The sequence below is a fragment of the Anopheles merus genome, chromosome 3L (genome assembly GCF_017562075.2).
Source record: "Anopheles merus strain MAF chromosome 3L, AmerM5.1, whole genome shotgun sequence".
Classification (NCBI taxonomy): Eukaryota; Metazoa; Arthropoda; class Insecta; order Diptera; family Culicidae; genus Anopheles; species Anopheles merus.
In genome coordinates this window covers 4,091,906-4,104,393 of record NC_054085.1, presented here as the reverse complement: position 1 = coordinate 4,104,393, position 12,488 = coordinate 4,091,906, and the positions used below count along the sequence as shown (strand labels likewise).

Genomic DNA, 12,488 nt, shown 5'->3' with positions numbered 1-12,488 from the left:
CCATTGGATTCCCATGTACCATCACCTATGAGTGCAATTTAATTTCTAAATAAATTCCTATTCTATTACATAATCTGTAAACCTAGCTGGTGGATTTCTCTTTCTCTGACAACGCGTTATGTCCTTACTCAATGTTTCCCCCGATGTTTGCGCTTCCTGTGTTCCCGATTCCTTATCAACCAATTTCTCTATTTTCATTAAGTGGGCTACATTTCTCTTATAGCATCTGCTCGTTTCTTGGTCCTCAATCGTTTCCCTTGATCCTTCTTTTCCTATCACCACAAACTCCTTTGGGTTGAAGTTTGTTTGCAGTTTGTTACCTGGGAGCATATTTTGCGCTTGCACTATAGGCCCGATTATTAAACACAAATTGTAAAGACAAGTTGTCAAAATCGGAAGATTTGTATTATGACATCCGTTTGTGTTGTGTGTTGGAAAATAAAATTTAACGAAACACAAACTCACAAGCACACTGCCAAGATATGTATTATGAAACACAAACGGAAATCCAAAACTGTCAAACAGCTTTCCGTCAGCTTTTTGCCACGGAAAGGCGCCAATCTCAGATTGTTTGTTGTTGTGTTGTTTCGGTCAGAGTTGTAGCTGTTGCTTTCACGACAAAATGTAAGTATTTTATTTCATTAATAATAAAATTTTATCATTTTAAACAAAAATATGTTTACCGCCATATCCATACAAATGGCGATATGCTGGAGATACTGATAATCTGTTGTTACGGCTTAAGAAGCTGCTGGTATTTACTTCCTCTGCTGTTGTTCGATGATAGTCGAAAGATGAAGGGCACGCGCACACGGTTTGCGTTCAACAGCAATGGATCCCAGCTACTTCTTCAGTTAGCAACTTCTTCAAGATCCAACAGCATATGCAAATGTTATTAACCTAATACTGCATACACTTTTAGGAATAACAAAGACGCCCGCACATCGCGAACACAGTACCAACAAATGGTAGATGAGTTGGAAAAGGTCCCTGACATCGCCAGAGGGATGTATAAAGGTGACCAGACCGCTTTCTGGGAGGAAATGGCTGAGCACCTTAACGCCCTGGGACCGCCGATAAGAACGGGTGCAACGTGGAAGAGGGTAAGATTAAAAGAGCGACACAACATATTTATATTTTGCTTTTAATGTTCGCTGTTTGTTTTACAGGTTTGGTTTGATTATAAATGTGCGGTGAAAAAAAAACTCCGTGTGAACAAAGCGTCTTTGTTGGCCACTGGTGGCGGCCCGTTTCAGCAAAGGCCATTAAACGACGTGGAAGAAAGAGTGGCCAATTTGACGAACTTGAAGGCCACCATAGAAGGGAATTCAGGCCGCTCTTGGGGCAATTTAAACAACAACTATGACAACAACAACAACAACAACAACAACAACAACAGCAACAACAACAACAGCAGCAACAACAGCAGCCAATTGTTGCCAATCGGCAACAACGAGGAGCCAAACAGCGGCAGCGGGGCGCCAAACAACGGCAGCGAGACACCGAACAATGAGGAGCAAAATCCTATAACGGCAAAAGCTCGTCAAAAAAGGAGTCGTAAGCGACAAAACACGGAAGCGGTGTTGCGGCAAAACCAACAGCTTCTTAATCTAATGAAAGAAAACATTGAAGCTCAAAAAGAGTCCACAGCCGCATTGAATAGGGCAATTGTGGTATTAGAAAATATCACAGGTATGTTAAAAGAGGCTGTAGAACGCAAAACCAATTAGTGATTCTTATTTTTCATAATTTTTAAGATTTTAGTTGTAAGTTAGCGTTTAATGTTTTCATTAATTGAATTTCTATTAACTGAACTGTGATAAATGAACTCTTTTTGTGATGCAAACTTATGTGATGAACTTAAAAAAATAAATGAACTTGACCTCTAGCCTGCCTCTAGTTGCCTTTTATTCATCTGAGCTTGGCTCTTCCAATCCATACGCAATGCACATGTTGTGTAACATACAACATACGTTCGTTATTTGAGTTGCTTTTACCGGGGTGTAGTGCAACTGTCGAGCACCTAACAAACATCTGAATCTATTTTTGAGCAACCCGATCGTGCGCTCCACTATTTCTCTACCTAAAGAATGGTTTTTATTAAAGGCAGCTTCTGGTGTGTTTGGAGCAGGATTACGTTTTGGTGTTATTAACCACGGTTTTGACGGGTATCCAGCATCACCTGTGAGAATTCAAAAGATTATTTACATAAACAAATACCCATCGGATGGTTTAATGTATTACCTAGTAGATTGAATGCAGTTTCTCCGCGTCGATGTTTTGTTTCGAAAAAGTTGTCCATTCCACTTACATTCCAAATATGTGAATCGTGATTAGCTCCTCCGAATTTGGCATTCACATAACGAATTTTCATGAGATGGTCGCAAATCTACCGGTACGAAGAAAAATAATATTGAAGTACAAAACATACGACAAACACTGAAAGCTTTACTTACAATCATCGCGTTTAAGCTGTAATAGCCCTTCCGGTTAAAATGCTGATCGTAATCGTCCACTGGGGCAATAATTTTTATGTGTGTTCCATCAACACACATCACAACACCAGGGATGCCACTTTTTGAGTAGAAGTATCGTCGTGCATCTTGTTGCTCATCTGGTTCCATCGCTAAAGAGATCCATTTGTTCCCTAAAGTTTCTTCGATTATATTTAAGCACTTTGCAAAGGCTACCGAGAAAGTAGGCTGAGCAATAGCTATTTTATAATCGTTTCCTGTTCCATTTTGGTAGCTGCCTTCAGCTAGAAACCGCAGAGCAGCAGCCAACATTTCGTTTGGCTTGAGCCCCTTTCCCTTAACCGGTGGGAACTTGGGCTCGATCTCCGCCAGAATGTCAACAAAAATTTCCTTCGACACACGGAAATTTTTCTTAAATCTGAAATTAACAACCACGAAATGAGAGATGTTTAACACAGTTTGCACAAATGATCTGAATGATGAACTCACGCTTGGTTAGAAAGCTGTAACGGGTCGAAAACACTTCGAAGCAGTCGGCGCTGTTTTGCCAGATCCACCGTTGGTTCTTCTTCACTGCTGCTATCGTCACTCACGAAGTGGGAGAAAATCATTTCGATTTTTAAATCACGGATTGTTGTTAGCTTGAGAATCGTTTGTATCTTGTTTACGATTTTTATTTTGATTTTGAACTTTTTGACATATCGCCAAATGCTTTGACACAGTTTTGACGAAAGAAAAAACTTAACGAAACTTGTCTGTCACAAGAACAGTTTCAAAATGCATACCTATTTTCCGTTTTTCTTGACACACTTGTCTTGTGTCATTTCCGTTTGTGTTTAATAATCGGGCCTTATATCTCCTTCTGAGACGGACGACTTGCGTGCTCGTCTCCTTTCATCTTCGTTTGTTTTTCCTTTCCATTTCCGCGTTTGGTCTTGATCCCTTATTTCCTCTCTTATTACAGCGGTCTCTATATCTTCCAATGCCGGTATTTATAATCGAATGGTTTTTCCGTAAAATAGCTCGGTAGGTGTTTTCCCTGTTGTGGAGTGCCAAGTCCTTTTTCCAATCCCTTCCTAAACCTGTACTTATCTTAAGTCTTTTTAACAACGATCGATTTTGGCGTTCAACTAGACCGTTTTCTTGAGGCCAGTACGGGATGGAAGGATTTAGATGTATGCCATGCTCCCGGCTGTACGATTCTAATTCCGTTCCGACCAGTTGTTTCGCGTTATCTAATGTTACAGTTCTGGGGAACCCTAGTCGCGTAAATAGTTTTGCCAACTTCCCTACCGTATCTTTGACTGTTATTCTGGTCATTATTTCCACTTCTTTGTACCTACTGAAATAATCTACAAGTATCAGTTAATATGAACCACACGGTAATGGCCCTAGGAAATCAAGTGCAACGTCGACCCATGGTCTTAAGGGTAACGAGCGTTGTGTCATTGGTCCTGGCTTTCCCGGGTTTTCTACCAGACGACATCCCTTGCATCCAACAACGTGTTTTGCAACCTCTTGATCCATTCCGGGCCACCAAACTCTATTCCTTAATCGGCGTTTCATGACGGACTCCCCCGGGTGTCCCTCGTGGGCTAGCTCTAACATCCTTGGCCGTAGTGCTTTCGGTACAACTAGTTTGTTACCCCTAATAATCATATCCCCCGCCATACCTAGCTCTTCTTTGAAAGGGACATATGGTTTGGTTTCTACCTCATTCCAGCTACCAGATTGGAGGCTATCTCTAACCTTCAACAATTCTTCATCTATCATGGCAGCGTCTTCTAACTCCTGTACGTCTATGGCTGCCGATTCCATTATGGCCCATATTAAATGTTTATTTTCTTGCTCGAATGGAATTCCCTCTTTATAATCCTCTAATCGCGATAATGGATCCGCTATATTATCCGCGTGTCTGGTCGAAGATTCTTTGCACTCCGGAAAGTTCTCAATATTATTCAGTGAAAATACATTTTCTGCACAACCTGTCTGCTTGCGCAGTGGATCAAAGAACCCGGTTTTCATTTACAGTCAGATCACCCACCTACAATCACCTGGGAACGATTCCTGGCCTGCAATCAAAACATCGCTTCAACATTCACTGTACCACGAACAATGGCCGGTATCTGTTCCGCCTGTGCCAATGATATCGTAGCTGCTGATCGCGTTGTGAAGTGTCAGGGTTGGTGCAACTCTGAGTTTCACTTCTCATGCAGCGGACTTTCTGAGGAGCTGTATACGACTATTGAGTCCTGTGCACAACTTTTTTGGGCCTGTAAGGCCTTGTGAAGTTTCATAAGGATCCGCGTACAGCCGTCTTGAGGTCTTTCACCCCCTACACCGACACTTTTGTCGACCTATCGTCCTGCATAGCCGACCTTAAAGCGGGCCTCCGTAGCGAACTGTCACAGCATACCACAGCTATTAAGTTTGAGCTTCTGGAAGTTTTAAAGGAGGGGATCCGTTCCTGCTTGCATTCGACGCATGCCACCACCGATTTACCGTCTCAACGGCCCATTCATCACAATCCAGCGTCGTCTCACCCTAAATTATTTATTTCAGTGGTCAAAAATATCCCTGGTACAATTATTTATTTATTTATTTATTTATTTTTATTTTATTAATTGCTCGGCCACGTTGGGTTACAGCAATAGTGCTTACTGACTATAGTATACAATTATTCACGAAGGAGTTGGAAGGAGTTTATGGTACGGAAAAGCAGCGAAGACAGGATCGGTAGACAGGATAGGATAGGTTGAAATCGAACAGATCTGAAGTACTATCAAAAGACGACATAGCTCTTACAAAAGGCTCATTGCGAGCAAAACGTGTACGACATATAGGTAACTGGAGACGATAACGATAGCGTAAGGTGCGACAAGGTGCATACAAATGTAAGCGCGACAGAAGTGAAGGAATATCAATCGTATTGCCAGCAACGAAAGAAGCCTGAGCGACCGAGAGGCGGTGCTCCAACTTGGCATTACACCCACACTACAACAGTATCCATCATTAGCCGCTTCTCTTAGTGTGAGTGCGAACGAACCGTCATCGTTCACCAATATGCCACCAGTTTACAACCCGCAAACACCGTTACTCAGAGGATCGGGATCGTCGCTCGATTCTGACACACTAGACACCATCCCCCACACTGATACGCGAATGTGGCTATTCTTTACGCGTTTTTCCCCATCGGTTACCACTGAGAAGATTTCTCTCATGGTGTAAGTACGTCTAGCACTCGATCAGCGGGATGTGTTTGTACACCGTCTGACGAAGCTTGGTGCCGATACTAGTACAGTCTCATTTATCTCATTTAAGGTGGGCATACCAGCCACTCTACGCAACAAGGCTCTCTCACCTGAGACATGGCCCTCTGCTCTTACCTACCGAGAGTTCCGTGACTATCGGACCAATAATTATAACACTAATACCTGTGCAACAGCTGATACAAATTCAATGCTCGATCAAAACGTTACTCTCGCTACCGACACTTATCATAATCCTCTCTCACATTCTGGAGGGAGTGTCCCGATACCAACCACTACAACAGATACGCTCGCACAGCCCGTTACAATTTCCTCACCTGCCATGACCACTACAGATACAGCTTTGTTTACAAACGTACCACATCTTGACCTTAATGAGCGAATGCTTGTTACCACCACACCTACCAGGTCACCTCTCTGCTTAGCTGCTCCAAAAAAAAAGACCGAAGCGCGGAAACGCTAAACGGACCGATGAATCTGCTGACGCTGGCCCGTCGGACGAATAGCAATCTAGCACTGCATCCGGCGATGCACCTCGCTCAGCTCATCCTAGTCTCTCTATCTACTACCAAAATGTACGTGGTCTACGAACGAAAACTACAAATCTTCGCCAGGCGCTATCAGAATCTGAATATGATTTTATCATCCTCACTGAGACTTGGCTTACTCAGTCCATACCTTCTTCGCTCCTCACTGACGATCATTATCATATCTATAGGTGCGATAGGAATCTTTCCAACAGAGCCCTCTCACGCGGTGGGGGTGTTTTAATTGCATGTTCCTCTTCAATACCTACATGTGAAATCGCATGACCTAATACCAACCTGGACAAATTTTTGGATCAAAACATTGCTGCCAGGTGTCTCTGTTTACATCGGCGTTGTTTACATTCCGCCTAGTCATGCGAATGACCCCGCAGTGATGAACGCTTTACATGATAGTGTACGTGAAATTTCAAGCCGCATTAAAGAGAGCGATTTATTATACGTCTACGGAGATTTCAATAAACCTGACATCAGATGGGAGCTGACTAATACATCTGAAGCCACTGATTGCTCTCCATGTTATTCTGTCATGCATTATGCACCTTTATGCAATTCCGTGGCTAATACCGATTTCGTTGATGGGTTGCATAGTAGCGGTTTATTTCAGTTGAGTGGTATTGCAAATCAATCTGAGCGTCAATTGGATCTGGTCTTCGCAAACCTAGCCGCAACCAATATTTTGTGCGACTCAATCACACCTCTGTACTCTGTGAATGGTACTTCGGCTCTAGAGAACTCCCTGCCATACGTAACACAATGTAGTATTCCACTTCTCAGTAAGGACTTTCATCATCCTTCATTGGATATGATAATTTACTATCCCGCACAATTATCCCACACCACCAACAGTCACACTCGCAGTACAGTCAATAGAAATTTCTTCAAAACGAATGTTGAACCTATGAATTCTCTTATTGTGTCGTTAGACCGCAATATTTACTCCCACTATCGACGAAGCCACCCCGCCATGCAATTGACAGCGATTTGCGAGGGCGCGCGAGGGCTCGCACGACATACAAGTTCACCGCCCCAGAGCCCTCGCATTAAAGAGCTTGCGAGCCTTGGTAGTTTTTTCACCCCTAGTTTTAGCAGTTATAATTATAGCACCCCGAGAGCAGGTATAACTTTGAAAATTATAGCTTACTAAACACCTATATTTTGAGATTTTATTTGGCAAAAATCCACAAAAATTGGAGAAGTAATCTTTTCGGCGAATAACACCTAAACAACAAAAACTTATGCAAAAAAAAATAAATATTATTTAATGAACCAATGATTTCGAGCAGATGATACCAGTCCCAACCCTCGCAATGTTTGACGGGACCGATTTCATTGGCGTTTTTATGCGCTCAGCGATTAACTCCTGCGTTCCTGTTGCTCGACGAAAGTCTGGCCCTGATTGGTCTAATGCATCTTTACGACGGTTGAAAAAAATAAAATCTTAAGCCTACGCGGATTGCAGTAGAACGAGATCATCGCTGCATAGGAGAATTTTTTTGGATGCACTGAACAATCGTCTGAATATCGTCGACAAAATCGTGTGCTCTACCGCTCCTTCATTCGCCGTACTGTAAGGCAACTGTTTTCTAAGCCGACACGGTTCTGGAGCCTCTGGAACAAACGGCGCAATATAAGTAGTATCCCTCCGTCAATGAGCTACAATGGCGAAACTAGTATCGATACATCCGATATCTGCAACACTTTCGCCAATCGTTTCGCTGATGCATTCACCCTTCCTGTTCACAACCCTAATACATTAGCAGAGGCCTCTCGCAATACTCCATCGGATGCTTTTGATTTTATTATACCCACAATTGACGAAGCATTAGTTGCGCGCACACTCAGCGATATAAAACCATCTACATCATCTGGACCTGACAATATTCCCGCATACATTTTTTACCTGACAAGCACTGCCGTCAATCACTCGCACCCATTCTTGCCAAAATATTTAATGATTCCCTTTTGCGTGGCACGTATCCTGCGTCCTGGAAACACGCGCGAATGGTTCCTGTCCATAAAAAGGCAGTCGACTTCATGCTTGCAATTATCGTGGCATTGTTTCCCTATGCGCTTGTGCAAGGTGTTTGAGCTCATTCTATACAATCCGCTACAGCAGTTCAAAACAATATGAGCCCTAGTCAGCATGGATTTCTCCCAAGGAGATCTTGCTGAATTTGTTGGTTTCTGCTTCGACAACATGGATCGTGGTACTCAAGTTGATGCAGTATATATCGACTTCAGGGCTGCGTTCGATAGTATCTCTCATGATATTCTACTTTCGAAGCTAAAAAAACTCGGTTTCCTGGACTGGCACATCACCTGGCTGCGTTCATACTTAACTGGTCGTTCGTACTACATAAGCATAGGATCTCATCGTTCTTACTCCTTCACCAGCTCCTCCGGAGTGCCTAAAGGGAGTAACTTGGGACTGCTACTCTTCCTCATCTATATAAATGATCTATCTTTTGTTTAACCGCCAGGCCAACACCTAATGTACGCCGACGATGTAAAAAATATTCGCTCCAGTTAGAAACGACAGTGACTGTGTACGCCTTCAAATGATCCTTGAGAATCTCGACAGCTGGTGCAGCAGAAACGCCCTCCAAGTGTGTGCTTATAAATGTCAGTGTATATCATTCAGCAGAGCCCGTTACTCTATCTCGTTTACATACACTATGCTCAACACGGCTTTGGTTCGCACGACATGTATCCGTGATCTGAGGGTGCTACTCGATCATAAGATATCATTTCGCCCTCACATTGACAGCGTTGTTGCGAAGGGAAATCAGCTACTCGGTCTAATTACGCGGACCTGTAGCGAGTTTACTGATCTCATGTGCGTAAAGTCGATCTTCTGTGCCATCGTAAGGTCGTGCCTGGAATACTGCTGCCCGATCTGGTGCCCGCTTGGCGTTGGCGACATCAATCGCCTCGAAGCCATTCAACGGAGAATCACCAGGTATGCGGTTCGACTCCTTCCATGGCAATCCCACCATGCTCGGCCCTCCTACCATCAGCGGTGTCTGCTTCTCGGACTTGAACCACTCTGCTCTCGACGCAAAAACGCCCAATGCCTTTTTATATTCCGGCTCCTTAACGGAGAGATCGATTCCCCGGCATTACTAGCCAGCATCAATTTGTTCGTTCCCTGTCGGATTCTTAGATCTAATTTCCATCTCCGTGTACCGCGTACCCGCAACAACCATAGCCAGGAACCCTATTATACGTATGTCCCTCGAGTTCAATGAAGTGTTAGATTTGTTCGATTTTAGTATGTCTACTTCCACGTTCAAGGAGAAATTGCGTCTACGTCACATTTTATGTTTACTTTTAACTAGAGGTTTATTTATATGCTCCTTAATTTAATTATAAGGTTGCCGATAAGACATGATGGTCCGTCGGTTATACATAAATAAATAAATAAATACATAAATAAATAAATAAATAAATAAATAAATAAATAAATAAATAAATAAATAAATAAATAAATAAATAACTAAATAAATAAATAAATAAATAAATAAATAAATAAATTAACTAATAAATAAATTAATAAATAAAAAATAAATAAATAAATAATAAATAAATAAATCAATCAATCAATAAATAAATAAATAAATAAATAAATAAATAAATAAATAAATAAATAAATAAATAAATAAATAAATAAATAAATAAATAAATAAATAAATAAATAAATAAATAAATAAATAAATTAATTAATTAATTAATTATTGGAGCCTTTCCTGTATTTTACCACGTAATTGAAAGACTGCAATCTCAACAGCCATCTTTGAATAGGGGCGCATGGACGTGATGAGAGCTAAAAAATGACTTCTAACGGTTTATGGTCCGTTACCAATTCAAAGATACGCCCTAGCAAGTACGGAGCAAACCTCTCTATCGCCCAAATCAATGCCAAAGCTTCTTTCTCTGTTTGGCAGTAACGCTGTTCAGTATCTGTCAAACTCTTACTAGCATACGCTATTGGTCTAGGTAGATCGTCTTGCGAGCCCTCGAATTGAACTAGTACTGCACCTAATGCAACTGGCGAAGCGTCAGCGATAGCTCTTGTTCTCATGGAATTATCAAAAATATGTAAGAGTTTTACGTTCGCCACCATTGTTTTCAATTTTTCGAATGCTCCTTTTTGACTATTCCTCCATTCGAACTTGATTCCTTTATGTGTTAATTCGAGTAGTGGTGCCGTTATTGTTGCCAGGTTTGGTAGAAATCTTCCTTAATATGTTATTAGGCCTAAAAACTTCGAATTTCTTCTGCGGAAGAAGGTGCCTGAAATTTTCGCAACGCCTCAATTTTTCCTTCTGTGGTTTCGATGCCGTGACTCGAAATTCTATGCCCTAGAAATTCGATCACCGGTACTTTAAATATGCTTTTTTCCTGGTTTAATAGTATGCCCTGTGTTGGCACGATATAGACCACATGCGTTCTAGACAGAAGTAATGTTTGTAAACATCGATCTGTCAACAGCAGATCGACCTAACTCCCACTTTACCCATCAGATGGCGTACTAAATACATAGAAAGGGACGACAGGGTTAGCTTGTGCGACAACTAGTTCTCCCAGAATAGTACCAATCAGGAAGCGGTTCAACTAGGGTCAAGTTCGCACAGCTGATCGAGAACAGGGCGCCATCGCTAAACGCAAAATTAGTCACAAATTAGAAAACGGATAGGCAACACCAATTTTAAAACTACGCTGCGAACATCACCAAAAGCTAGTTTGTGAATTTTGTCATCCTTTCTTTTTTAAAAACTCAAATATAGATTGCTACACACGTTGCAACATTTTAAAATTGTTCAGCTCTATTCCGTGTGAATATTTGAGATACGATGAGTAAACGCGGGTTTGATTGTGGTGGCTGCGAACAGCATAATACCGTAGACGACATGGTGCTGTGTGAAAAGTGGTACCACTACGGATGTGCTGGCGTCACCGCGGAAATCAAATTCCAGGAGTGGCGATGTGAATCGTGCGTGAAAGTGGCAAAGAGCGAAGCGAGGGGAACGGGCCAGCCTAAGCCTGCGAAGGAAGCCATCGCGAAACTGGGGAAGCCTGCTGGAAGCTGCAAAGGCAACGAGATCAAGAACGCAGCACCAAGCGAGGGCGAGACCTCGGGGCGTACAGCATCCGCGGAAACGCTGCAGCCTACGACGTCTCAAGCTGCTAGACCACCCAGCGCGAAATCATCAAGAGTGTCGTCGCGCAACACAAGCGCGGCGTTAGAAGGTCTTGCAAAAGTGCAAGAATTAGAAAGAGAGTCAAGGAGTTTGAGCTCAAAATGGCGAGCCTGAAACTCGAGCAGGAGAAACTCCGTCTCCAGTTCGAGGAAGAAGCAGAACGCGGATCCCACCGATCATTCGCGAGTAATTCGTTGAAAACGGAGGAGTGGGTACGCGACCATGAGCAGCTGCAACAGCAGCAACAGCAGTATAAACCCACTGCACGTACCAGTGAAGTGGCTGTACCCGCGTTAGTGGAAACAGTGACCGTCAACCCTACGACAGTGGCAGCCGTTGCGGAAACAAGAAGAAGGGGCCTTACAGAGGACCAAGTGGTGGCGAGGCAGATCTACCCCAAAAAACTGCCCACCTTTAGTGGATCGACGAAGGAGTGGCTCGTTTTTATAAGCTGCTATAATGACTCGACGGAAGCCTGTGGATTCACAGATCGAGAAAATATAATCCGTCTCGAAGAGTGTCTGCAAGGTCCCGCACGTGACGCAGTTTTGTCTAAGCTCAACACTCCCAAAGCAGCGCCTCTAGTCATCAAAACCCTCGAGCGCTTGTACGGTCGACCGGCGCTGGTTGTGAAGGAGCTGATGAACCAAGCGCGACAGACAGAAGTTCGCAAACCAGAGCACCTGGAGTCGCTCATCACTTATGGGATGGCAGTGCAGCAGTTATGTGACCAACTGGTGACGGCGGATCTGGAGGATCACCTGAACAACCCCATGCTGCTGGAAGAGTTAGCAGAAAAGCTGCCGGTGACAAGGAGACTAGAATGGGTACGCTACAAGAGTCAGATCACACGACCAAATCTAAAGGACTTTGGTGAGTTCATAGATAAGCTATTATATCAGGCTTGTGAGGCCTGCAAATATTTTCCTCGCGATAAGGCTCAGGAGAGGCACATCTCCGTGCGACCTCCTCACCCTCCCAACCGTTACCACGTTA

At 43.0% G+C, this 12,488-nt stretch overlaps 2 protein-coding genes across 2 annotated transcripts; one reads left to right on the top strand and one right to left on the bottom strand.

Moving 5' to 3' along the window:
- The first annotated feature begins 552 nt into the window (after window positions 1-552).
- Window positions 553-1,851, top strand: LOC121599683 (myb-like protein D). Its single transcript, XM_041927697.1, has 3 exons — window positions 553-624; window positions 923-1,103; window positions 1,170-1,851. Coding segments are annotated over exons 1-3 (744 nt in total). The 5' UTR covers window positions 553-622; the 3' UTR covers window positions 1,731-1,851.
- LOC121599682 (putative nuclease HARBI1) lies at window positions 1,806-3,123 on the bottom strand. The gene is made up of 4 exons (XM_041927696.1): window positions 2,964-3,123; window positions 2,457-2,892; window positions 2,245-2,389; window positions 1,806-2,182 (listed from the first exon to the last, which is right to left on the bottom strand). Exons 1-4 carry the CDS (start codon window positions 3,083-3,085, stop codon window positions 1,908-1,910), a joined length of 978 nt encoding a protein of 325 aa, XP_041783630.1. The 5' UTR covers window positions 3,086-3,123; the 3' UTR covers window positions 1,806-1,907.
- Window positions 3,124-12,488: the final 9,365 nt, after the last annotated feature.